The sequence below is a fragment of the Peromyscus californicus genome, unplaced genomic scaffold (genome assembly GCF_007827085.1).
Source record: "Peromyscus californicus insignis strain IS unplaced genomic scaffold, ASM782708v3 Scaffold_4__1_contigs__length_199733344, whole genome shotgun sequence".
In the NCBI taxonomy this organism is placed as follows: Eukaryota; Metazoa; Chordata; class Mammalia; order Rodentia; family Cricetidae; genus Peromyscus; species Peromyscus californicus.
The window spans coordinates 43,708,909-43,736,032 of NW_026294562.1; the positions used below are offsets into that span (position 1 = coordinate 43,708,909).

At 43.2% G+C, this 27,124-nt stretch overlaps 1 protein-coding gene across 1 annotated transcript in view; it reads left to right on the forward strand.

Moving 5' to 3' along the window:
• Positions 1–27,124, forward strand: part of Ostf1 (osteoclast stimulating factor 1) — a 54,532-nt gene that overhangs the window by 14,860 nt on the left and 12,548 nt on the right. The window contains exons 2-5 of the mRNA XM_052760764.1: positions 13,097–13,143; positions 21,178–21,228; positions 23,724–23,787; positions 25,589–25,642. Of these exons, the coding sequence (XP_052616724.1) occupies positions 13,097–13,143; positions 21,178–21,228; positions 23,724–23,787; positions 25,589–25,642 (216 nt within the window). The remainder of the gene's footprint in view (positions 1–13,096; positions 13,144–21,177; positions 21,229–23,723; positions 23,788–25,588; positions 25,643–27,124) is intronic.

Here is a 27,124-nt window from a genome sequence, read left to right on the forward strand (position 1 = left end):
GATGGTCCAGATAGTCTCTGAACTGAAATCATTTTCTTCCACTCCTCCTCCTGGTCTCCTCAAACTATTGAGGAATGTTTAGCAATCGTCCCCTTTCTTTAATGTTTAGTTACCCAGGGCATAGTCAGACAAGAACATGTCATTTGGACGTTTAAATCCTCTTATTTAGGACGTTTATGTCATATGTGGAGGAGATGAAAGTAGCCAGCGTTTGTGATCTTTCACGAAGTAAAAGTAAATGACTAAGGTTGCTGAGAGGCGCTGCAGAGTGGAAGCGAATGAAACGAAAATGGACTAGAAAGGCACCCTGTTAATAAACAGAGCCCTCTTGTCAGGAAACACACTGGCTACTGTTTGTAAGGAGCCTGCCATTCCTGCCCCTGAAATCAAGACATACTGCAAATTCTTCTGTGTCCCCTCGCTGTGGATTGGAGAAGGGGGGTGGCAGTCAGAGAAGAGGTAGTATTGGAATAAGAGGAACACAGACAGCATTCATAATCTTTTCTATTGATCTGCTTTAATCCAGGAATGTGAGTGTGTGGGAAGAACTGTATGCAGTTACATTATTCTTCACATCCTCAGCTCTTGGACATTGCTGTGCCTCGTTATTTTTGAAGCAGTGGGCTTTTGTGGAATGATACACATGAGAATCCAAGCCAAGAAATGTGTTCTGGGATGATCTCTCATTTATGGGCGTTGGAGTCCACAAAGCCCCAGGGAGGCCTGTGTTGGCCTCACAGAGCACAGCTGTTTCCTTTCACCTCAGGAGCGGAAAGATGGCTTTGGCTCTTGGATACCATCGTTTAGACTCCTCTGTTTCGTTTCTGAGCAGAAAACATCCTGTTTCAGGGCCTGGAGAAATGGCCCAGCAGTTAAGAGTGCTTGCTGCTCTTGCAGAGGACTCAGGTTCAATTCTCAGCACCTCTGTGGGGACAGCTTGTGACTATAACTCTAGCCTCAGGGAATCTGATGCCCGTTTCTGGATCCCTAGGACCCCTGTACTTACATGCACATACCCACACACAGATGTAAAGTATGCATAATCAAAAAGAAAACAAATCTAAAACTAAAAACAGCAAAAGCAACCATTCTGTTTGATCACGCATGGATGCTATAATCCTGGTAGAAAGCATATTGAAGCTTTCACTTACCCTAAGGATATCCAAGGTAGGACGCTTTGTTTTATACCCGCAAAGTATGATGTGAGGTTAGTATTGCTTTCATTCTCTTAGGAAAAATGTGAAGAATAAATGTATATACTAAATTCATGTTTTCTATAATTTACTTTCGGTCAAATGACTTCCTTTTGAGAACTCTAAAATTAGTTATACTATTTGCTTTTGAGGGAGAGGGGAGAATATTGTGTTTTTAATGCATAGCTGAATCTTAAAACTAAAACAAAATTGAGGAAATATTTAGTATTCCTTATAAACTCCTTCAGCAGATAGCCTGAAGTGTGACTTTTAGGGTTTATCTTTTGACCTTGACTTCTAGTAAGACGTTTTGCTTGATGATCTAGATCATAAAAATACATAGAAACATATGCATACACATATATGCACCTACACATCCCATACACTCAGGAATGTAGTAGTATAAGAAGTTCATCTTAGCCTTATACTTCTTTCAGAACCTGCCTCTCAGCTTTGACCAACTGGCCAGCTGACATGACCCACAGACATCTGCTTAAGTATTCATTGTAGATGGCAGAGGAAACCCCCATACCTAATTTTGGTACCCACACCAGTAATCAAACAAGGCATGATATTTGGGTTTACTATTAACAATGTTGTAATAATTAACAATGATTGTGAAACCATGAATTTTAAGCCCCCATATCGTTTGAACAGTGAAAATTATGCATACAGATTGAGAATTATTGTTGAGATAGAGTGGTGGCTGATAATCTTTGTGGGATTATCATCATCATCATCATCGTCATTGTCGTTGTCATCTAGTTAAGTCCAGGTGATGAGAAAGTACACACTGCCCTCAGCTACTGCTACATAGGAACCAAGGCTTTACTATCACACTGGCAACTGTGTCGTGGGCAATTGCTGTACTAGCAGAGCTGGTGTGATAGAGAGTGGGCTTAGTTTTACCAAAGTCCCTTTGAGCTAGACTCATGGCGTGGAGAAAGTATGGTTCCTGTCCTTTGAAAGGAAATTCTGAAAGTTGGTGTACAGCTGGTAGATGGCTCAATGGGTAAAGTACTTGCCACTCAAGAATGAGAACCTGAGTTTCAATTCCAAGAACCCAGGTAAAAGTTACACATGTGGTGTAAGCATCTGTAACCTAGCACTCACGCAGGAGGTGGGAGGTCTAGACAGAATTCCCAGAAACTCTCAGGCCAGCCAGCCTGGAGTACATACTATAAAAACAGGAGACCCTTCCTGGAAGGCCTGGGCTAGTTCTCTGAATATGTCTGCTTTCACAAACATAAGCACATGCTTACATTGTACAGACACACACACACACACACACACACACACACACACACACACACACACACGTACATATTATAGATGAGCAAAAAAGTTAAAAAGGGTTTTCTAGATTGTCTAATAAGTTTATAATCGTATAATTTAACTTTTGAATAGTTTCCTATTTTTATTATATTGCAGTATTTCATTCTGTCTAGGTGAATGACATTTACTTTTGCCAAATATTAATTTTAACAGTTGCTTGTTTGCTACCAGTATGCTAAAATCTGTGTTTGATAAATTCCAAAATATCTATTTAGGCATTTGTCCATTTCCAGTAAAACAAACATTTCACAAAATCATTATTTCAGCTAAATATAGTATGCTCATCTTTTCTGATCTAGTTAATCTTTTGTTATTCCTTTCAGACAGTCTCACTGTGTGGCCCAGACTGCACAGAATCATCCTGCCTCATTATTCTGTAGGATGATAGTCCTGTGCCACCCTGCATGGCCACATTTCATTTTGAAAGCTGCTCATTTTGTTTCTCGGTCCACTCATGGTTTCTGACCTGTGGTTTTCAGCTGCTGAGACCCACTTGCTCTGGGAACAGTGATAAAGCAAGGACAGGTCATTTTGGCATGTGATATTTTCTTGTGCAAGAGAAAGGGTTTTCTGATTTTCTTCTTTTCCTATATGGATTAGTCAGGGTTCCAGAACTGCGATTTAAAATGTTATGTTAAGACTTGTAGAAAATGGATTGATGCTATTGCTGAACAGTTTCTTTGGCTAATTCCTGCCAGCTATTTCAGAATTTAAGTGATTCTATGTTTTTATTAGCATGGTAAAAATTACTGCGTGGGCATCCCTTAATCAAAATGCTTGGTTGTTTTTCTTTGTTTTGTTTGCTTTACACCTAAGAGTTTTAGTGGTTGAACCTCCCTAATCTGAACATTCGAAGTCCTGAGTGTTCTGGAATCCCAAACTTGCTTTTAGAGAAGTCTTAAATTCCCAGCAAGATTGAGTGGAAGGAACAAAGCTTCCCTGTCTGTCCCGTGCCAGTCCCCACGCATAGCCCCTGAACTGTTGTTAGTTCCCCCCTGTTGTGTTTTGCTAAATTGTTCTATTACCAATAAAAACTCGAGAGGCTATACTGGGGTGGAAACCTGAGAGATCAAAGAAGCAGAGGAGGAGCGACCCAGCTGACTTTCCCCTTCTTACTGGGGACCCAGCCAGGGCCTCTTCTCTCCACACTCTTGGATCTCTCCCAGATCCAAGAGAGCACGTGAATTCCAAGTCTTCCCTTCTCCTTCCTGTCTGTATTCCTGGCTTCACTATGGCTAATATCTGGTTGCTGGCTCCACCTCCGGATTCAAAGTTAATTTTATTAACACAATCTAGGAATGTCACAGTATGATCAATATCTTGCAACATCCCTCACTGTATTTTCTGTTCCTGTGACAAAATACTATGACAAAGACAACCTTCAGGAGGAAGAGATTCTTTGAGTTTACGGTTCTGGAGGATAAGAGTTCATCATGGCGGGGAGGCATGGCAGTGTTGTAGCTGGAGCAGGAAGCTGAGAGCCCACATCCTTAATCACAGCCTGGAGCAGGGAGCAAGCTGGAAGTGACAAGTTGTTTTTTAGTACAGTTCCTACCCCTCAGTGATGTACTTCTTCTGACAAGACTACACCACCTAAATTTCCCTAAACAACCCCGCCAACTAGTAACCAAGTAGTTGAATGCCTGAGACTCTGGGGGCCATTCTCATTCAAACCACCCATATTCAGTTCCCTGGCCCCCATAGGCTTATGGTCTTACCATAATGCAAAATGCATTTAGTCCAACTTGAAAAGTCTCCATAATTTTTCACACTCTCAACACCGAGTCTCTCCCGAGACTCAAGGTAATCTCTTAATTATAACTCCCCCCATCTGTAAAATTAAGAAGCAAATATACACTTCCAATGTATATTAGCACAGAATATTCATTACCATTCCAGAAGGGAGGAATGGGGCATAGTAAAGAAATACTGAACTAAAACAAGACTAGAACCCAGCAAGGCAAACATCAAATCTTGCAACTCCGTGTCCAACATCTGCTACTTAATTTTTAAAGGGCTTAAAGGCTCTGCCCCTCCAGCTTTGCTCTCTTCAACCTCTCTCTCTCTCTCTCTCTCTCTCTCTCTCTCTCTCTCTCTCTCCCTGCTTCCCTCCCTCCCTCCCTCCCTCCCTCCCTCAGCTGATTCTATACCCTGTATAGCTCTGCTTGGCAGATGTTTCATGGCTCTGGCATCTCCAGCATCATGGGTTGTCTTCTGCAACTCAGGCTTCACTTGATAGCATTACACAATGGCTTTCACAGCCTCTTGCCCTCTCATGGTCTTCATGCAAAGACTCCCTTGTTTTATACTGATTGCCTCAGCAGCTCTCTGAAACCATGGAGGAAGAATCCATGACCCCTTCATTCTTGCAGCCTTCATGACTCTAAAGTCAGTATCAAGCAGACATGGAATACACTGCCAAGTTCAGCTGTCAACGTGGGATGGATGCTGGCGCCCTTGAATCACATTAGCAGCCAAGTGTTTATTTAGTTGCTATGAGGAGAAGGTGCCTTCAGCTCTCTTCTGCAGGTTAGAAGCTTAGCAAGTGGAGTCTTGCCCTAAGGACACTCTCCTTTTGTTCCAGTGCAGAGAAGGCCTCTCTAATTTCTAGTAGTTATGACCTCAAGCCTCTAACATTAAGCTTCCTGTTGTTCTTTTTCTCTCTAAACTGTACATTTTGCCCTACTTGCTCTTTTTCATTGTAGACCATATAAAAGTTACCAATAATCCATACCACAGGTTCAGTAATGTGCTGTTTTGAAATCTCCTCTGTCAAGGAAATTAACCCATCCCCTTTTTCAGCCATAGGCAAGTTCTTAGGACAGGGACAGACTGCAAGCCAGATTTTTTGCCAAAATATCACAGGAATGGCCTATAGCTCAGTGCTGGTAAAGTCTTTGCTTCCTTCTGAAAACCTTTGAGCTGGGCTTACAGGGTTCACTGCTGTCAGTATGGCTATCTTCTAGGTTCCTATGTGGATAGCTCTTTAAGCTCTGCTGATAGCATTTGACTGGTTTCTAGCCCAAGGTTCCAAATTCCTCCTAAAAACAACATGGCCAGATTCTTCACAGCAACACCCCCCTCTCTGGTACCAACTTCTAGACCAGCAGAGCATAAGAACAGGAAGCAAAAGTTTTCTTAGCGTTGAGTGATACCTTTCCCTATTCCACTCCCTATTCCTGGACCCTTAAATCCTGGCTGTCGGAGGGAAAGTACCATGTATTGGATGCTGATTCAAAGCATATATTGTCTTCTGAAGAACCCTGCCTCTGCCGTCCAGGCTATTACCACCATTGGCACTTTAACTGTGTCTTTAAAAGACCATTCTACCTCCACCATTTTATCCAGCCATTTGCTTTAGAATGGTGGGGAACATGGCAAGACTAGTGGATTCTATGAGCATGCACCCTCTGTTGCAGTTCTTTGACCATGAAGTGAGTTTCTTGGTCAGAAGCAATACAGTGTGAAATGAAATGATGATAGAATGGCATGATGGTGGATAAGGCATTCTGTACGACCACACTGTTGGTAGTTTTTGCAGACGCATTACATGCAGCAAAGGCAAATCTCTAACCAGAATAAGAATTTATCCCAGTAAGGTCAAAGCAATGGCCTTTCCACAAAGAAAGCATAATCAATATGCCATCATGTTGCTGGCTGATCATTCCGGGGAATGGAGCATGTCATATCAGGGCTCATTGTTGGTCTCTGTTGCTGGTAGATCCACCACTCAGCAGGAGCCAGAGCCAAGTCAGCCTTGGTGAGTGGAAGTCCATGTTATCAAACCCCTACATAACCTCCATCTCTGCCACCATAGCCACTTTGTTCATGGGTCCACCCAGCAGTGACCAGGACAGGGATGGCTGGGGAAAGAGGCTGACTGTCCACAGAATGAGGACTAGCTCCTATGCTGAAATCATCTTTTGACGAGCATTTACATGGAACTGAAGTATCTTCACACCCTTTGTCCATTTGGAGAGCTCTGTCCACATATTTCTTCTGTGAATACCTTTCTCACCAATTATTCTATGATGTTCCTTCCAAGTCCCTGACCATCCAGCCAAACCATTGGCTACAGTAGTTCATGAGTCACTAATCAGTCACTCATCTGGCCATTTAACCTTACAAGCAAAGTGTAAGACCACGTGTACTGCTAGAAATTCTGCCCACTGTGAATATTTTCCTTTATCCCAGTGTCTTTCATGGTTGTCCCAGAAAGGAGTAGCCACTTCTGGATGGTGCCTACATAAACCCATCAGTAAACCAAGCCCTAGGCTTCTCTTTCTCAGTCAACTGATCATAAGGCACACTCAATGAAGCCATCACTTCTTGCTTGGGAACAGAAGGCATTCTAATGAGTAAAATCCATAGACATTTGGGCAACTTCTTTTTGTAACTTGATTGTACCCTCCGGGCCTACTTGAACCTGATCGTGTATATACTACTTCCATTTGATAATGGATTGCTGCTGTATACCCGTACATTATGGGTTAGTGGGTCAGATAATACTCAGCTTAGGTTACATGGTAACTTTGTGCCTCCCCCACCCTCACCCCCTGCCAAGTTTCTGCTAAGGTTTAATAGCAGGTTAAGAGCTGTCTTTCTAGTCAGCAGACAATGATAGAGCCTTGCTTCAAAAGCCCCAGTCTCTGCTGTGATTTATGCATAGCAGCCTGCTTAAGACCCCAGACAGTATCCTTGTCTGCCAGTGACACCTCAGGTACTGTCAGGTCTGCTCAATCACATACTCCAGGTGGTAGAGCAGCCAGGACCTGTTGAAGAGCTCTCTCTTGTTCCAGGTCCCACTCAAAGCTGGCATCTTTCTGAGTCACTTGGTATATAGGCCAGAGAAACAAACCTAAGTGAAGACTGTGCTGCCTCCAAAATCCAAATAGGCCCACTAAGCATTGTGCTTCTTTCTTGGTGGTGGTGGGGGCTAGGTACAACAACTTATCCTTAGAGTATCTATGCACACTCCACACAACATGACTAGAAATTTTACTGAGCTTTGATTGGATTTATTTCCTATGCTCTGACGTATATATCAACCAGTCCAAGGTGTTTGTTGCCTCCTGCTCACCTGGTCCAATCAGCATGATGTTATTAATATAGTGGACTGGTGTAATATTTTGTGGAAGAGACAAATGATCTAGATCCCAACATGGAGCTGGAGAGTTGATATACGTTTGAGGTAGGGCAGTGAAGACGTGTATTGCTGTCCTTGCCAGCTGAAAGCAAATTACTTCTTGTGGTCCTTTTGGGCAGATATTTTAAGTTGTATTTGCTAGATATCAAGTACCAGGAAATGTGTTAGCAGCTGCAGTTAGAATTACTACTTGATTATGTTTTTGATAGTCAGTTGTATGCTCCATGATCCATCCACCTGTCTTCTGCACAGGCCAAATAGAGTTAAAGGGAAATATGATGAGAACCACCAACCCTGCATCTTTCAAGTTCTTGATGGTGGCATTAGTTTCTGTAGTCTGTTTCAGAATGTGATCACTGTTTTTCCTGGTGTGTAGTTGTTTTTTTTTTTTTTTTCCCTAACTCTTTGGCGGTCCACCACCCAGCTCCCAAATAAATACATGGAGACTTATTCTTGCTTATGAATGCTCAGCCTTACCTTGGTTTGTTCCTAGCCAGCTTTTCTAACTTAACTTAAATTATCCTGTTTTTCTCGTTAACTATGTTTTCCTCTGGGCCTTTTACCTTTCTTTGTTCTATATATCTTTCTTTCCTTCTTACTCCAAGGCTGGGTGTGTAGCTGGGTGACTAGCCCCTGGCATCCTCCCCTCCTTCTCCTTTCCTTACTCCTCCTCCTCTCCTGAGCCTAGATTTCTCCTCCTGTTTATTCTCTCTGCCTGGCAACCCTGCCTATTTCTCTATCCTGCCTAGCTATTGGCCATTCAGCTCTTGATTAGATCAGTCAGGTGTTTTAGACAGGCAAAGTAACACAGCTTTACAGAGTTAAACAAATGCAACACATCTTTGTGTCATTAAACAGATATTCCACAAGCATAAATAAATGTAACACATTTTAAAATATTCCACAGCACTGGTATGTTAGACTATCTAGATCATATAGTCTAAAAAATCCCCTTTTAGTATTTCTATTCATTCTGTGGGTCCTCTTCATTTGGAGAACCCTGACTAATACACCCACCCACCAACACAGATAACATCATTATCACCCATAGACTAATTTATAATGATATGTATCTACCATTACAGTACAACACAATCATTTCACTGCCCTAAAGATTATCTTTGCTCTGTCTTTTTTTTTCTTTTTGATCTTTGTGCCATCTCTATTGTTTTCCCCTTTCCAGAAAGTCACATAGTTAGAGTCATTAAGATATGTGGCTTTCTTAGATTGATCTCTTTTACTTAGTAATGTGCATTGAAGTCTGCCCCATCTTTTCATTTCTTTTTATTGCTAATAGTACCATTCCATTTTCTGAGCATGTCTTCTAGGCCAGTCAGTTGTTGTAGCTTGTTGAATTCATAGCTGGGCGTGATTGATAGTAGTTTTCTTTCCTAGTAGCTTGAATAGCACTTTCTAGCTCTATGAAAGTGAGCATGTAGGATGAACCTTCCAGGTCAACACCAGCTTGATTTTGCAATGTTTATGACTTTAGCATGTGGTGTGTGTAGTAATAAGGTCTTACCACCAAGTTCTAGATGATAACTTAGAGCTTTGGCTATAGCCTGTAATATTTGTGGGCCTAAGGGACCTCACTGGCTATTCTGGCTAGTTTTATGTCAAACTTGACACAAGCCAGAGTCATGTGGGAAGATGGAACATCAATTGAGGACATTCACCCACCAGAGAGTGGCCTTCGGGCAAGCCTGTGCTATATTTTCTTAATTGATGATTGATGTGAGAGGGTCCAGTTAGCTCACTATGGGTGGTGCCACCTCTGGGCTGGTGGTTCTGGGAGCTTAAGAAAGGCTGAGCAAGCGGTGGAGAGCAAGCCAGTAAGTAGCACTCCTCCACAGCCTCTGCATCAGCTCCTGCCTTCAAGTTCCAGCCCTGTTGAGTTCCTGCCCAGACTGCCTTCAGAGAAGGACTGTGATGTGGAGTTGTAACAGAAATAAACCCTTGCCTCCAAGTTGCTTATGGTCATAGGGTTTTATTCCATTAATAGAAACTCTAAGAAAGTAGCCAACAACTCCAAAAGAATTAACTCATACCTGATATTTGGCTTTTCACTTGTTATTTTTATTGTTTTGCTAGGGTAACTTTTATAGGGTAACTCCGTTTTCTCTCTTTTTATGTATGTGTACATGCCAGTTAAATACAGTTATGTGAAGCTCCGCCAGCCCTTCACTAACAAGTTAGATGTGACTTTTTTTGCTCTCTTTTACAAGTCCATAGAGTCATCTATGTCTTGTTCCAGAGGTGCAAAGATAAACCCTGGAGAAGCCCACACTTCCTTTCTGGCCATGAAAGACCAGATCTCCTCCCTCCGCATTCACCCTTCTGTGACCTTGACCTTCACATTTTAAAGTCTGGGGCCAGCCTTCCTGCAGAGGAAGAGGCAGCACTTGGCTGCTGATGGAGGTCTCCTCCTCTCTAGTGACAGCAGGGAGTTAGTGAGAAAAGGGAAGGGCAAGGCTGGAGAAGGGAGACACAGCCACCGACGTCAGTGGTTAGAACTGCTTAATTCAGAGACTACCACACAGGATCTCCCTACAGTACCACTCGGACGCTGCTGGATCATCCCAGACTCAGCCCATGTTTAAGACAGAGGTTCTGTTGGGTCTTTTCCAGGACTTCTCATTCTGATGAATCCCAATTTCAGGCCATTTCCACAGTCTCTCAGCTCCCGGGCAGGCCTCTTTGTTATATGTAACCATGCTTGTGTGAGAAAATGCCGAGCAGAGAGCCTTAGAGAGCATGTGTTGCACGTCCAGCAGCACAGCTCGTTGACGTTTGTGAGTCTGCCTTCCTTAAGTAAATTTGGAATTGATCAGTGTGTGTCCTGGATCTGTTTCGATGCTCCCTGTCATTGGATGTCTGTCAGATGTCACCAAGAAACAGAGCTTAGGTCTTGTCCCTTAGACACTGCTGTAAGGCTGAAGTCAGTCTGTGGAGCACTGGCCAGCGCTAACTCAGTATATCAGAAGGACCAGTGGATTACGTATTAGTATTAATTGATCTAACAACAAAATATTCCGACCCGTTGCCTGGCAGTTGTGAGCAATCTACTGGTTTTGTGATTCCTTAGCCTCTGGATGTTTCTGTTATGTTCTTTCATTTCCAATTGACTCAATTTTGAGAATTCGGGCCCCAATGTTTTGGAATATGAAGTGAAAGGGATCTACAGAAGGTTAATGGCCCAGTATTAAGCCGTAAATAGTATCCTGTGTTGAAGTGTCTTCTGGATTTCACACTTCGTTCTGTGTTAGGGTAATTGCTGTTCAGTATTTAGTATGCATCAGAACTGAAAGAACTTCAGTTATGCAGATTAGTAGTTCGGTCACTTTCTGTGTATTTACTTGCAGGTTCTTCAATTTCTATTGAGTTTTATCTGAGCCCATTAAAGTTGTCGTTGTATCTTGTTTGCAAGACTATTCACATCTTTCATCCTTACCATTATCTGTAAGGAACTAGAAAGTTCTATTGTTGATGTTGATCACAATGGACTGCTTCCTTGCTCTTTGGAAAGTTTGAAGTAATTGAGATAACTAATCTCCACCGTCTGCAAACAATCAACTCTACAGAAAATGTTCTCTGGCAGCTTCTCCTGCCTCCTTGATTCTGCACCAGCTCTCACTCTCTAGCCCAGGCTGTCCTGGAACTTGCTATGTAGATCAGTGTGACCTCAAACTTAGAGATCCAAGTGTTGGGATTAAGGTGGGTACCATCACACCTGGCTTCCTCTTTGTGATGTTTCCTTTCTCTCTAAGGGTTGTGAGGTGTGGATGGAGTCTCCAGACAAGCAAACTAACAAAGACAAGGGAAAAAATTATATTTATTTCTGCCAGTGACTTTCTCTTCATAGAAACAGAGAGACATAGCACAAGAATTCAGATTGCAAAGTGTGTGTGTATGTGTGTGAGTGAGTGTGAGTGTGTGAGTAAGTGTGTGTGTGTGTGTGTGTGAGAGAGAGAGAGAGGGGGGGGGAGTTAATTTCATAGGTCCTTCCTCAGGTGCCATACACCTTGTTTGTAGGAACTTTACGAACTGAGCTATCTTCTCTAGCCCTCTGTGTTTTGAGACAGAGCTTCTCTCTATGGTACAGGCTGACCTGGATCTTACTGTGTGTAGCCCAAGGTGGTCCAAACTCGTGTCAGTCCTGCCTTAGCCTCTGAATGCTGTAATTACAGGTGTGACCAACTACAGTTGACTAAAGTTTTCTGGTAGACACATTAAGTCATGTGAGAATCTGAGTTGCTCTTCTGTGGTTGGATGTTTAATGATTTCCTCCCCTGCTTAAAATGAGTGTGGTTGCTGTTTTTGCATGTTATAAATATTACATACATTAATGAAATGAATGTAAACAGCAATGTAATTTAGAATATGAAGGGCCCCATTAATGGTGTGGATGTTCAAGGTATGTGTGTGAACTTGTGCATTCAGGTGCATGTGCATGTGTGTGGAGGCCAGAGGTCAACATCGGTGTTTTGCTCAGTTGCTGTGTTTTATATTTTGAGACTGGGTCTCTCACTGAACTTGGAGCGTCCTGCTTTGGCTATGCTGGCTGGCCTCTGTCTCCTGAGTGCTGAGATTGTTGATGTGCACCACCACACCTCACCTAGTTAATTATCTTTAAGATTAATTTTATAATTCATTTATGTGCACACACATACGTGTGTGTGTGTGTGTGTGTGTGTGTGTGTGTGTGTGTGTGTGTGTGTATGTGTGTGTGTGTGTGTTTGCATGCAGGTTCCTGTACAGACCACAGGAGGGTGTTAGATCCTCTGGAATGGAGTTGTAGGCAGTTGTGAGCTGCCTGCATGGCATCTGTATTGGGTCTTCTGGAAGAGAGACAAGTGCTCTTCACTGCTGAGCCATCTCTCCAGCCCTCTCAACCCCTCAACTTTATATTTTTAAGCATTATTATAATATTATTGTTAGGGCTGTCTCTACTCAGGACAGAGATGCAGTGCAAATCTGTAGTTTCTGTCAGACCAAAGACATGTGCTTACTGTTGTATTCATGTAATAAACATTTTAATCATGTCATCCTGTGGGGAAAAGGTACTACCTCTAAAGTAGTGGTTCTCAACCATGGATTGTTGGGAGGGGGTCAGATGACCCTTTTAGAGGGTCACCTAAGACCATTGGAAAACAAAGATATTTACATTGTGATTCATAACAGTAGCAAAATCACAGTTATTAAGTTAGCAACAAAAATAATTTTATGGTTGAGGTCACCACAACATGAGGAACTGTGTTAAAGGCTTGCAGTATTAGGAAGGTTGAGGACCACTGCTCTAAAGTAACATTCCCAAATAGACTTTTCATTTGGGAATTCTAATGAGGAAAATCAATAACAACTTAGAATAAAGTTAGAAACAAAAGAGTTGATCAGATTCTTTTTTTGTTTTTTCTTCTTTTAGGGCAAGTTAAAGTCTTCAGAGCGCTGTATACATTTGAACCCAGGACTGTAAGTATTCTGATTTAAATTGTAAAATTGACACAACTTAAGATGACTTTCTTTAGACATCTGTTCTGGCATAAGTAGTCTGTACTTTCTGCGATGCTGTGAGTAATTCACAGGATGAGTGTTCAGTCTCTTCCCCAATGCTCTCCCCTAGTGAGTGGAGCTAAGCCCCAGGTTGATGTGCATGGCCTGAGTTTGGAGGTCATAGACTCCCTCACATGGCTTCTCTCCTTGTGTGTGGTGACATCTGTTTTAAGTCACCAAGTGGCCCACGTACAAAAATATCTAAACTACAGAGACCCCAATCCTTGTCAGCTTTGCTGTGGGTCACACACCAACCTTCCTCAGCCGCTCCTGGACCCTCTACCTCACACCTTCTGCCGGCCTCCTGGAGCGATTATCTCAGCTCTTCCATCAGCATGTTTCTGTTGTTGTGGATCCCGGTGTCCACCCACCCACTCAGGGTTTAGTGAGCCCCTGTTGTGTGCCACACGCTCAGTGAGCCTTTGTGAATAGTGCAGCAACAGCTGAAGGAAATGTAAGAAAGCTAGCTGAGCACAAGGGAGCCAGCAAACACCATTTCCCCATGATTTCTCAAGGTTCCTGCTTGGGTTCCTGCCCTAATTTCCCCCCGTGATGGAAATGTAAGCCGCATCAGCCCTTTCCTTCCCTAAGCTGCATTCATCAGTGTTTTATCACAGCAACAGGAAGGAAGCCGGAACACCCTCCATAGCACCCATCATTTCTCCCATAGTTACTCCATGGTATCCATCATCACTGGCATGGCTCTCCCACTCTGAGTGCTGACTCACATCACCAGGCCGGGGCCTGCTGGGAGATCACAATCTGCCCTTTCCTAAACCCCTACCCAGTTCCTCATTTGAACATGGGAATACTGCTCACTGCTCTACACCACAGCCGCCCTGCAGTCCTGACAGAAGGTTCCTATTGGAGGTCCATCACTTGGTGGTCATCAGCCGGTGACAGTGATTAATAGCCAGTCCAAGTCTGCATACTCAGATGAGCTTTCCCAAGACTTCAGAGGTAGCAGGCTTCCGGGGCTGTCACTGTCACCATATGAGGTGGGTGAGCCGTGGGTAGAGTGTTTGTGGAGGGGGCTGCCGTAGCAGAACCACAGACCTGAAATTTTAGCCACAGACGTACAATTCCTCATTATCCTGGAAGGCAGAAGCCCCAGATGGAGTTGACAGCAGGGCTGGTTTCTTCTGAGGCCTGTCATGGTGACTTGTAGTAAGTCACTTTCTCCCCATGTCCTCACATGGCCTCTCCTTGGGTGTGTCGGTCGGTGTTCCCGTCTCTTCATGGATGCCAGTTGTGTGGGGTCGGGGTCTGCCTTGAAGCCCTCATTGAATCCTAATGATCTTAATAAAGACTGTCTCCAGCCAGGAGGTAGTGGCCCATGCCTTTTATCCCATTACTCAGGAGGCAGAGGTAGGTGGATCTCTATGAGTTTGAGGCCAGCCTGGTCTACAGAGTGAGTTCGGGGACAGCCAGGGCTATATAGAGAAATTCTGTCTCAAAAAACAAAAACAAAAACAAAAACAAAAGGCCCTGTCTCTGAGGTGCTGGGAGTTGGGCCAGCAACCCAGAATTTGGGAGGAAGCACAAAAGGCCATGACGGGTAGAGTGGCCTGAGCCCAGAGTCATCTTTAACTTTGCTTACAGGGACGTCTCTGATGAGATCAGGATCACGGAGGAGGATAATTGTGGAGGAGAGCTCACAGCAAGCCTCCTCTAGAATGAGACCTATGTTCCTTGAGGGTAGCGACTGAAGGTGTCCTTACTCGGGCCACTGTTGTCCTTTCTCACTGACCTCCCCTCGCTGTGTGTGACTCCCCCTGACCTTTGGCCTTTCCTCACTTCCAGTATGACTCAAGCTTCTCTATTCTGTTTGCGTTCCCTGCTAGGTTAATGTTTCCAGTCTGTGGCTTCGGTCCACCATCTGCTGCACATCTGTTTTTTACTATGTGGTCCTCTATGGTGTAGCTCTTGTTCCAGTGCCCCTGCCCCCTGCCCCTCCCCCTTCTTGTATCACCCGGAGGACTCTCAGTAGAGCCCATCTCTGCACCTTCTCTGGACCCCTGCTCCTGTGAACTGGTTTCCCTTCCGTGAATACTGCGCTGAGCACTCCCACTAGAAGTAGGCCTCTTACTGTGGTACTACTACTACTCAGGCACAGTACTGTACAGGCAGCTCCCATCTGGGGAGCAGGACCCCAGTTCAGAGCCTGAGCTAGGCTTTCTGGTTTGTCCTGCCTCTTTTGCTGCCTGTGACATGGAGATGACTTAACCTTTGTCTCTGTTGTTTTAGCGAGAACTATGATAACGTAAAGGCAACAGCAGCTGGAATAGTCACTATTGCCAGTGAGTACTGGTTGCTATGTTGATAGACATTTAACAAATACTTTTCTTTGTTTGATATACTGATTACTAATTTACCTCCATTTCTTTTCCGGAGGGAGTTTTTGCATGCTATTTTTTTAAGCTTTAGTTATTATTGAATATACAGGAGTAATACATATTTAATTTATTAGGTAATTTAAAAAGTATTCTATTTTTAAACTGTGACTATAATTTTTGATATACTGGTACTGAGAGTCAATAATGGCCATTCCACATCCTGTTATCCGCACACTCCTCCGTGTTCTCCCTTCTGTCAGTCTAGATACTGAAGTATCTAGTGAACAGGTCAACAGCTCACACAGGCCTTCCTTTAGCTGTTATTAGATATTGAACATCCTCCCAGACCTTCATTTACTTTTGTGAGTGCATGAACCTGTCTCTTGGACAATGCTGGAAGCATTGTTTGTTCCCCTGTAACAGGCAGTCATCATCTTTGTATGGGCACACAGCACACTGATCACTCAACATGTCATGCACAAGGCACGCACACCACACACCATGGTACAAGGACACCACCACAGTACAGCACACAGGATTGTGCAGGCTCAGCATACCACACATTGAGTCTACTGCATCCACAGCACACCATTTACTCAGCATACGCTGGGCACTGCACTCTGAGAACACAGCACATTGAGGATGTAGCGCATTATACTCAGTACACTAAGTTCACAGCACACTACAGAATACACCGAATATACCGCTGAGTGCACAGCACACGGCATGCTCCGCATTCGGAGCACATTGCACAGTATGCTGAGGTCACAGCACTCCAAGCACACCAAGTATACAGCGCACTGCAGGCATAGTGGGTTGAGTGCATTATGGTTTATAGCGCACCGACTACCTCTTTAGAGCATTGTGGCCTGGACATATTGAAGGCTGAGCTGGAAGCTAGGGGCCCTTTACTTGCTTATACAGCAGCCTAGGAGGCTATGGTTCTCCTTTTAACAACTTACAACCCCAGGAGACAGTGAGAGTAGCAGCCAGCTCTAGTTTTGGTAATGCGTTGGCTGGGTAGAGTAAGGCAGGTGTGGCTCCTGATTATCTATCTTGCTTCAAGGAAAGGTATTTCTGGCGTCACTCAACCTTCTGTGATTCTAACCCTTCCCTGGCCCCCATTTGGATGAAGTGTCACCCAGAGACCTGCCTGGACTGGATGGACCAGTGTGAAAGCATGTTGACAGGGAGGAACAGTGTGCCTGAGGAACAGTGCCTGAGGAGTGCTGGTTTCTGAAGGAAAACCAGGTGGACCTGCTTGGTCGTACAAGGCTTGCTTGGCTGCTCTAGGTTATAATGTGAGGAGGTCTAGAATGGGGATCCAAAAGTCGAGGTAGGATCCCAGCCATGCTCCTCACTCTGGTCTTCAGCCTTCCTGTATCTACTTGCTAACTAGAGCTACCTATGACCCAGTTCGGCCTCGTGGGTTTTTGCAAGGACCCAGTGAGGTCAAGCATACTTTGCATGGGAAAGGAACTGTTTACGATATTGTTGTCCTGCATTATTGAGGAGTTAGGATACGGAATTTTTTTTTCCAAAATCACCGTCATTGAACTAGGTCATGATACTGTGTGATGTGTGATGTTTCTGTGAGAGAAAACAAAAGCTGGAATTCGAAGCTGGGGCTCCATAGTCTGAACGTCACATGTTGTGTGACAATCTCATCGTTAGTCTGGCAACAAGAAATGGCCCCACTCCTTAGTAAGTTTGGAGAGGGTTAAATTACTGTTTGCAAGCCGGGCGGTGGTGGCGCACGCCTTTAATCCCAGCACTCGGGAGGCAGAGCCAGGCGGATCTCTGTGAGTTCGAGGCCAGCCTGGGCTACCAAGTGAGTTCCAGGAAAAGGCGCAAAGCTACACAGAGAAACCCTGTCTCGAAAAACCAAAAAAAAAAAAAAAAAAAAAAAAAAAAATTACTGTTTGCAAAGGTCGTGACCAGTGCATGGCACATAAGTAACTATAATAAAAATAATAAATGAAAACATTCATGAAAAATTTATTTTCCTTTTATTAATTTTTGTATTTTTAGGTTACCAAATCTAAAAAAATTTAGAAGTATATCACAGTTTCTCTAAGCTTTTAAAAACATATTTGCATAAACCAATAAAATTGCTGTCTTGGGACTCTGTTACCCATACTATATAGGATAGTAATGAGAATGTACATTTGCACTCAGTACTAATATGCATTTACACTTGGTATGGGAGTACCAGTCATTGCTTATTTCTTTCGGCTTTTGCTTTACTCAGGAGACAATGTCTCTCTCTGCAGCCCAGGCTGGCCTTGAGCTCAGAGCAATCCTCCTGCCTTAGCCTCCTGAGTGCTGTGATCAAAGGCATGAGTCACCATCCTAGCTCCCTTCTTTGTTCTAAGACCTTGTTGTTCTCCCAGGAGAGATGAGAGAATGTGGTTAAAAACCAGAGCGCAAGCTGGATGTAGTGACGTACTCAGGGCATCATTGGTCCCTGCTTTCCCGTTTCTCTTCCGTGAATACGATGCCAGGAATGTAAAAGTGGACCCTCCTTGAACAGTTTACATTAAGTGGTCTGTTGTGAGTTCTTAATGGAAAACGCGACTATTTTAGGTAGTGTCTGATTTTAAGTCATAATGTTACCATACTGGCTGTGCAGTCCCCAGCATTGTCCAGAATTTCATAAACCGCTCCCTTAGCCAGGCTAGGAAAGCCCACCCCTTTATTTTGTCCTTTTGGAAGAAGATACTGTGTAGTTAGTATTGTACTTGAGAGCTATTAAAGGAGAATACACTATAAAAATTAATAAAATGGCTGGGTAGTGGTGGCCCATGCCTTTAATCCCAGCACTTGGGTGGCAGAGGCAGGCAGATCTCTGAGTTCAAGGCCAGCCTGGTCTACAGAGCGAGTTCCAGTATACCCAGGACTACATGGTAAAACCCTGTCTCAAAAAACAAAAACAATGCCGGGCGGTGGTGGCGCACGCCTTTAATCCCAGCACTCGGGAGGCAGAGCCAGGCGGATCTCTGTGAGTTCGAGGCCAGCCTGGTCTACAGAGCGAGTTCCAGGAAAGGCGCAAAGCTACACAGAGAAACCCTGTCTCGAAAAACCAAAAAAAAAAAAAAAAAACAAAACAAAACAAAAAACCCCAAACTTATAAAATGGTCAGACCTTTTCCCCCCTGACTGGCTACTGGTTGGTGCCTCATTTGATCAAACCTGACCCGGGTGGAGGTGCAGTCGCCCTATAGCACAGCTTCTGCTCATTTAAAGCTGAATCAGCACTGTGAAGTCGTCGGATGACTCAGCTAAGTGACATTTTCCCAGTGATGCCCTTTACCAAGCCACAAAATACAGTCACCTAAAAGATGCTGAGAGTTTTGACTTTAATTGTTTTTAAAATTGAGATAAAACATAAAACTGACCGTTTTAAAGCCAACAGTTGAGTGGGTTTAATACAGTTGCCGCGGTGAGCAACCACTTCCTTTAGCAGGTTCCAAAACATTTTCATCACCCCAGAGTAAAACCCTGTGCCCAAGAAGTGGCCACTTCTCATTTCCCAACTCATTACTCAGTTCTTACAGAGAAGAAATTAAAGAGGTGATGTGTGTGCATATCTGTATGCACACATACGCCTGCTGTGTATTTTGGGCTTTTTTGGCAGAGATTTTTTTTCATATGTTTTTGTTTTTCTCATGGGTAAGTGATCCTACTAAAGATGGAAATTTAGGCAGATCTGACTTTTGAAGGAGACCAAAACGGGAGGGAAAGGTGGCTCCTTGGCTTCCCCAAGGCACTGATTGAAGAGGGCTCGTGAGCTATGAGTGGACAGATACAGACTAGAAATGGCCCAGGACATCTCTAATGTGGAATGCGCATATCTAACCCCTGTAGAACTCCAGGAAGTGCAGTCATTACAGAAACAGCTACAGCTCACATCCCCCATCTCCAAATACACCCATTCTGAGTTCCTCCTTCCTTCCCATGCCTTAGTACTTTCTAAGGAGAGATAGTCAAGTGGTGATAAAATGCCACCTTAATGCTCTGAGATGGCCACTGTGTTCAGTGCCCTGCCATGGTGATGAATGTGGGCTCTCTTACGTGTCTCTGGGAGGTTCTCGCTTGCAGCTGTTGTTAAAGGAATTGTTTCTCTAATCACTTCTATGTCTGCAGCGTATTGAAAGTAATACTGGCCATCCATCTTCAAAACAATGGGTAGAGAAAAATCTCAGAGGTCTTTTATTGCTCTCCTCCTGAATATTATTTCAAATGAAGTTACAGTGCACTTCCTCAGGTCCAGTGGGTTTAACTAGTTTTGTGTAGCTTCTGCTTCTGCTGTAAATCTAGTCTCTGTAAATCAAAGTGTAAAGGTAATAAATGCTTTAGGAAGTTGCCTTTAAAGGAAGTCAGCCATTTTGGGGATCTTTCATCTGGTGAATCTTTCATCTGGCTTCATATTTGTGGTTGCTTCAAGCATGATGCAGTTGCTAACAGTCTTTGTTTATATTGAGGGGCAAACGGCAGTTATGATAGGGCAGATCAGCTTTGAAATGAAATCCATCATAGAGCAGAGTCATCTGTACTCATCCTGGTCTTCTCCTGAGAGGAGGCAAACACTTGGGGAAATGAATGGGTGGAATAATTTGTTTCAGTAGTATAATTTTTATTATATGTGTGGAATAGGCAGAAATGAAAAGGTTTTATATATATATATATATATATATATATATATATATATATATATACCTACTAATATTATAAAAGTGTACTTGGTAATAGCAACAAATTTGGAAAATTCCTGTGCATATTTTATGCATAATCATCATTTCATCCTGTGTCTGTGCTCAGTGTTTCTTAGCATCTGTCAATATCTGAGATTCTGTTTCAGTGGGCGTTGTACTTCCCGTTTACTCAGAAAACCATGGTGTTATCTACTGGCAGTAACAGGATGTGTGAGCCAAGTGCTAGCTTCTTGGGAGAGCTTGCAGGGCACTTGATGGGCCACGCCAGGGTGAGGGCACTAGCTGTGAAGTCAGGCCCTGCAGTTGCGAGGGTTTCTGATGGCTTCTTGTGTTTTAGCTCTTTAGGCTTGTCAAGGCTGAATTACATATTAATACTCATGTGTGAGAAACATTCATTCTCTCTGAGCATGAAGACCAGGTAATAGTTTTCTGAAAATAAGCAAATGCAAGTATTGATGTCTTTCATGGTCTTAATTTTAGACATTTATCCATATATATATATACATATATGTGTATATATCATACACGTTAAATATGCATGTATGTATGTATGCATGTATATAATCTACCATAATTTTTAAGAGGGAAAAGTTTTACCAGTATTCTATGCTGGTATGAAAAACCTTTGCTTTGCAATGGAAGAATCTAAAAGGTGTTAGAAACTCTTACTTGTTATATGCACATTCTTTGACAACATTCATCACAGGACAAATCCAGCTTTAGAATTCAAGTATTAATTTACTATAATATTTTGTTGTGTAGTTTATTTTTTGATGTTAATATAGAAGTAATTGTCTATAGGAATACTTTAGGATTTAAAATTTAAAAATTTAAAAGAAATCACTGTATTCTAAGGTAGGAAAAATCTCATGGAGTTAATGTTTGTTTTTTTCTTCCTTCTAGCCCGATGAACTGTACTTTGAAGAAGGAGATATTATCTATATCACGGACATGGTAAGCCCAGCTAATGTTCTGTACTACATGATACTATAGATATATGAACAGAGGGCTACATGGTTTAGCCATAGTATTGTAAATTCTTTTGTGTATATTTACATAGAGGTATATATGCAGAGTCTTGCCTTTTGACACAAACAGTCACATATCATTGGCAATAGTCATTTTTATTCATCAATAGGAAATAGTTGAATAAGCTTCGTGGTGGCCACAGATGGAACTCTGCAGCCTTACAAAGGAATGAGGATATCTCTCATATACTATTCTGATGTAATTCAAGTGGAATAAAACAAGATAAAAATGCATATATATTATGCTTTACTTGACTAAGAAAGAGAGAGTGAGAGACATAAATATGCTTCTATTTTTCTGACATTGAAAATAAAGAAAAAGCTGCAAAATATGACTTTAAAATTAGTTTCCTTTATCTGAAGGAAGGAAAAATAGATTTATTTTAAATTATAGTTTGTTTTAGATATGACTTTGGAAGCCTACAAACTTATATGTGGCTGTAAAATTAAATAATTAAAAGCAGTCCCTAAAAATTGCGAGCAGAATGCATCCATCAGGTGACTTTAATCACGCTCTGGCACGTAGCTCAGCCACGCAGGAAGGAAGTGTTTTCTCTCAGCCAGACTTGGCAGTTTGACTCAACATTTCTAGTGACTATAGCAAATGAAACAGAATGCCAATAAATAAATAATAGAAGGAAGGAATAAATAAATACATATAAAGAAATAGAGAGTGCCCATGTTGACCTGCAGATGCTCTGAGACTACTGTGTGTCTAGCATTTGAGGGCGGATGAGTCATTAGGTCGCTGGTGTCCATTGTGGGTTCTCAGCAGGGAGGAGGAGGATGAGCAGATCTGTCAGTCAGTAAAATGAAGTAGAAACACAGAAGTCCTTCATTTGAGTTGGAAGAAAGCATCACATTTTATCTTTGAAGGGGGCCTTAGAAAATTGCCAACCCAGTAATAATATATTACTTTCATTGAAAGGAACAAGGCCCCTTTGAGAAATGGCTAGTACCAGCTCTGGGCCATTAAATGTGCAGGATGAACTGGCTATCTTGTGACTGGAATAGAAGGCAGGTTCAGAAGACTGCAAGTGCCACACACTGGAGTGACAAGGACAGCAGTATGCACTACCCTGAGATGGGGGCAGTTTAAGCATCAATCAGGGCAACAACCCTCAAGGATTGAAACACTGGTTGAAGTTTATGATTTCCTAATGCTATCTGAAAACAGATCTCATTGGTACTGTGAGGAAATACTCTGGAACGAGGGTGTTTATTCTGACACCTGGTCAGGGAAGGAGTCAGTACTTATTGTGTCCTTTCTTCCTGACTTTATCTTGAATGTTCTGAGAGTTGGTAAGGGAAAGTTAACTCTTTAAAGAGATATACTCTTCATTTAAATGGAAAAATATCCCCATTCTGCAACCCCTCTGATTACTGACAGCAGCTACATCCCTACAGAGGCAGCCTTGCCGTGCATGTTTCCTGATGGGGGAAATCAATACTACCCATGCCTTCCCAAAAATGTGTGGCTGAATCTGCTTATGCTTTTAGAACTCAGTAGCAACTCATGGGCAATGCATGGAAAAGGGGGATGTGTTTAATGATAGCATAGGTTTACAACAGCAAAATCCAGACTGCTTCAATTTCTATAGAAGAAATAAATTGTTTATTCAAATATATGTATATATATCTCAAGAGCTAAAAAACCAAACAACAGCAGCAAAACTAACAAAGAAAAGAATGGAGGAGGAGCCTATAAATTAAAGGTGAAGTGAAAGGGAAATTAGTTGTACTATGTGGCCCTTATTTGAAATCTTGAACTGTGGGCCGTTAGGAATTTTGAGGTTTGACTTAGATAATTGATGATGTCAAGAATTACCGGGGGGGAAAAGTTAGAAACTGTGGTAATGGTGTCACAGTTGCCTTTGAAAATTATTTATCTTTCAGATACATATTCCAATCTTGCAAAGTAAAAAATACACTACCTACCACTAACCCTGGTAATCCCAGAGGGGAAATAAGATGGGCGGTGGGTATTATTGGTCACAAGCAATGAGTCACGCAGTTAGGAGATGGTATCGCATTGTTCTGCTTCTGTACAGCTGTGAACTTCTCTATGATGAACTGTTACCCAAAAGTGAAGATGACACAAGAAGAAACTTTAGAAAATGTGCCAAAGCATAAAAGTATATCACAGGAGAGGAGTGGAAGCCTGCCCGCTAAACCCTTTAGCTATAACCTAAACTAGTGCACTCCTCCTCTTTTATCACATCTCTGCTTTGTCTGATGGAAGATCTGTGATATGTACCTGATGTGAATGGGGATGCTTCTGTACTTAATGTTCGTGACAAGGGACATGGATACAGATGGCAAGGGTTTGAAGGTGCTGATCATTGGGGACCCAAATGAGGACTTGGGGACCCAAATAATTTCAGATACAATTACATTCTGACTCCCCTGCTCTCTTGGCAGAGTGATACCAGCTGGTGGAAAGGGACATGCAAAGGCAGGACAGGACTGATCCCGAGCAACTATGGTAAGTGACCAGCTGCACTGTGAGCCTCCTGTTTATAAGATGGCCATGCATACCAGGTGTGCACAGCCCAACTCATTGCTTAGGAGAATTCATTGTAACATGAAAAACCACACTGTTTCCTGGGAAACACTATGGATTCTGCTCTTAGTACTTTCTTTTAAAGCTCTTAAACTCCAGATCACACATTGTTCATCTAGTTGAGCAGTTCTTAACCCATGGGTCGAAACTTTTGGGGGTCAAATGGCCCTTTCACAGGGGTCACATATCAAATATCCTGCATATCAGATATTTACATTATAATTCACAACAGTAACAAAGCACAGTTATGAAGTAGCAACAAAAATGATTTATGATTGGGGTCACCACAACATGAGGAACTATGAAAGGGCCACAGCATTAGGAAGGTTGAGAACCACTGCTCTGGTTTGTGGTCATTTTGTTAACTGACAGTTGTACTCATAAGTGCTAATCAAAGCAGCTTGAGGAGCTTGTTAAGGTGTGTCTCAGCCGGGCGGTGGTGGCGCACACCTTTGATCCCAGTACTTGGGAGGCAAAGCCAGGTGGATCTCTGTGAGTTCAAGGCCAGCCTGGGCTACAGAGTGAGCTCCAGGACAGGCACCAAAACTACACAGAGAAACCCTGTCTCGAAAAAACAAAACAACAACAAAAAAAGATGTGTCTCCCATGCAAAATTATTAGTACTTCTAGCTGAAAGGTGGGCAGAATATGCAAAAACATATCAGTAGAAACTAGCCGAGCAAAGCTAAAAAGGCACACGATTGGTGAACAAGGGTCCCTGAGTTCAGTCGTCTTCTTCCAGTTAATAACAGGCTACATGACTAAAGACACGCAGAGTGATGCCTCTGGATTCGATTCCACGTCTGTGTAGTGGGAGTGCTGGGTTTAGATCACGTGTAAGAGCCTTTTAGGCTTTAGTAGTCCATGACTCCTTAGACTGATGGTAGAGCCAGCATCAGGCACTGGTTCCCAGCACTGCCACTGGAGTTGGCCAATATCACAGACTGTCCTTCAGAGACATGGAGACAATAGCCAGGTTGAGCTCAGGAGCCTGCACACCCTGGGCTTCGTGTGGTTCTCTTCCTCTGAAGTCCCCGAAATATCTTTCCACTGTGCTGCATTTCCTGCCTTGGCCATAGATACTGATGTAAGAAAGTCCAAAAATGGACATAAAGAACGTCCTACCCCAGCCCTCCTAGGACGACAGGTGTGGGCCTGAGGTCGCCCTGGAGCAGCAGTCTTGCTCTGGGCGATCCCGCTCACTCCAGGGCCACAGTGGTTGAGACCAGATAGACGGCTGCTGTCCTTTGGATATAGGCAGCAGTGTCGCTCCCAGTCACTGCTGCTTGTCTCCACAGAAGGGAATCACAACTGTTATCAGGTATCCTCAAAGCAAAGGTGTTCCACAGAATGTGGAACTGGGTATCAGATGCTCATACCTTTCATGGCTTTCCTTTATTGAACACTTGAGTAAACTTGGGGTGGGGTTTTGTTTCTGTTTCCGTTAATGGCTGTGCTCGCTGTTGTTTATGCTTCCAGTTGATTGCTGTGTTACTGCTGCCTTATTGCTTGGCTTGGTTTCATTTAACACAGATCCCAGCCTCTTTTAAAGGAGTACTATCGGTTATTTTCTGTTACTTCTAATCCACCCTAAGTAAGTAGTTAATTAAGCTGTTGTATCTGAGGCTCTGGCCATGAAGCTGGGTGCCCATGGGGCATGACTAGCTCCTGTCTATCACTGAGTGACATCGTTGATGGGCTTGCATTTTTGTTTTCTATCTAGTGGCTGAGCAGGCAGAATCCATCGACAATCCATTGCATGAAGCTGCAAAAAGAGGTAGGTTTGATTCTCTTTTTCTTTTTTGATAGAAGATATGGTATATCAAAATGCATAGGTTTTTAAAAAATGTTTTATTCTTTGAGAGTCTCATACATGTGTACAAGTATTTTTTTCTATTTATTTATTTATTTATTTTATAATTTGATTTAATTTTACATATCAGCCACCGATTCCCCTGTTCTCCCTCCTCCCGCCCTCCCCCCAGCCCACCCCTCATTCCCATCTCCTCCAGGGTAAGGACTCCCCTGGGGATTCAGCTCAACCTGGTAGATTCAGTCTAGGCAGGTCCAGTCCCCTCCTCCCAGGCTAAGCAAAGTGTCCCTGCATAAGCCCCAGGTTCCAAACAGCCAGCTCATGCACTAAGGACAGGTCCCGGTTCCACTGCCTGGGGGCCTCCCAAACAGTTCAAGCTAATCAACTGTCTCACTTATCCAGAGGGCCTGATCCAGTTGGGGGCTCTTCTGGTGATAGGATGGCCAAACACCCTAACTGTTGTGGTAGAAATCTCATCCAATGACTGGTGGAAGCAGATGCAGAGATCCACGGCCAGGCCCCAGGTAGAGCTCCAGGAGTCCAAACGGCGAGAAAGAGGAGGGATTGTATGAGCGAGAGTTGTTGAGACCAAGATTGGAAAAAGCACAGGGACAGATATCCAAACTAGTGGAAACACATGAACTGTGTACAAGTATTTTGATCTTTCTGCCTTCAGCTCTCTCTTCCCTATAGCATGCTCTCTTCCCAACTGCAGGTTCTCTTTTTAAAATGAACAAACCTGAGTCCAATTATTGTCCTTGTGCACATGGCTGTGGGGACATCCGCTGGAGCATGGGTAACCTACCAGTGGACACACCCCCAAGAGAAATGACTTCTCTTCCTCCATCAGCTGTCAGCTTCCAATAACTCTCAGCTGGGAAAGGCACCTCATGAACCCCTCTCCCATTCACATCAGAATTGGGACCGGTTTGATCTTGTGCATGTAGTGAGTCCATGGGTGCAGCGGCCATCTCATGCCACAGTGCTCTTCTCCATCCTCTGGCTCTTACATTCTTTCCGTTTTCGTATTTCACAATGTTTCCTGAGCCATGGTTGGAGAGAGAATGATGCAGCTACCCTGTTTAGGGCTGAGCACTCACTCAGCATTCACTTTTCCCCAGCACTTGGACTGGGTATGAGTAGTCAGTGTTAACTGCTGCTGTTGTGAAAACGAAGCTTCTCTGACCAAGGTTGGGAGCAGCACTCACCATGAGTATAAACATGCATATTTAGAAGGCGGTTGGACAACATGACCACTAAAGCAAAACAACCATTGTGTGTTACCCCCTGTGACCTGTGACATCTCCAGCCATGGCCATTGAAAAGGTTTACAGTACCAGGCATGAATTCCCTTCTGTTTAACAGGTTTCAAATAGAATCAAAGAAATTGCTTATCTCCATAGAAGTCATGCCACTATTGCAGATTTAGGCACATCTTGACTGACA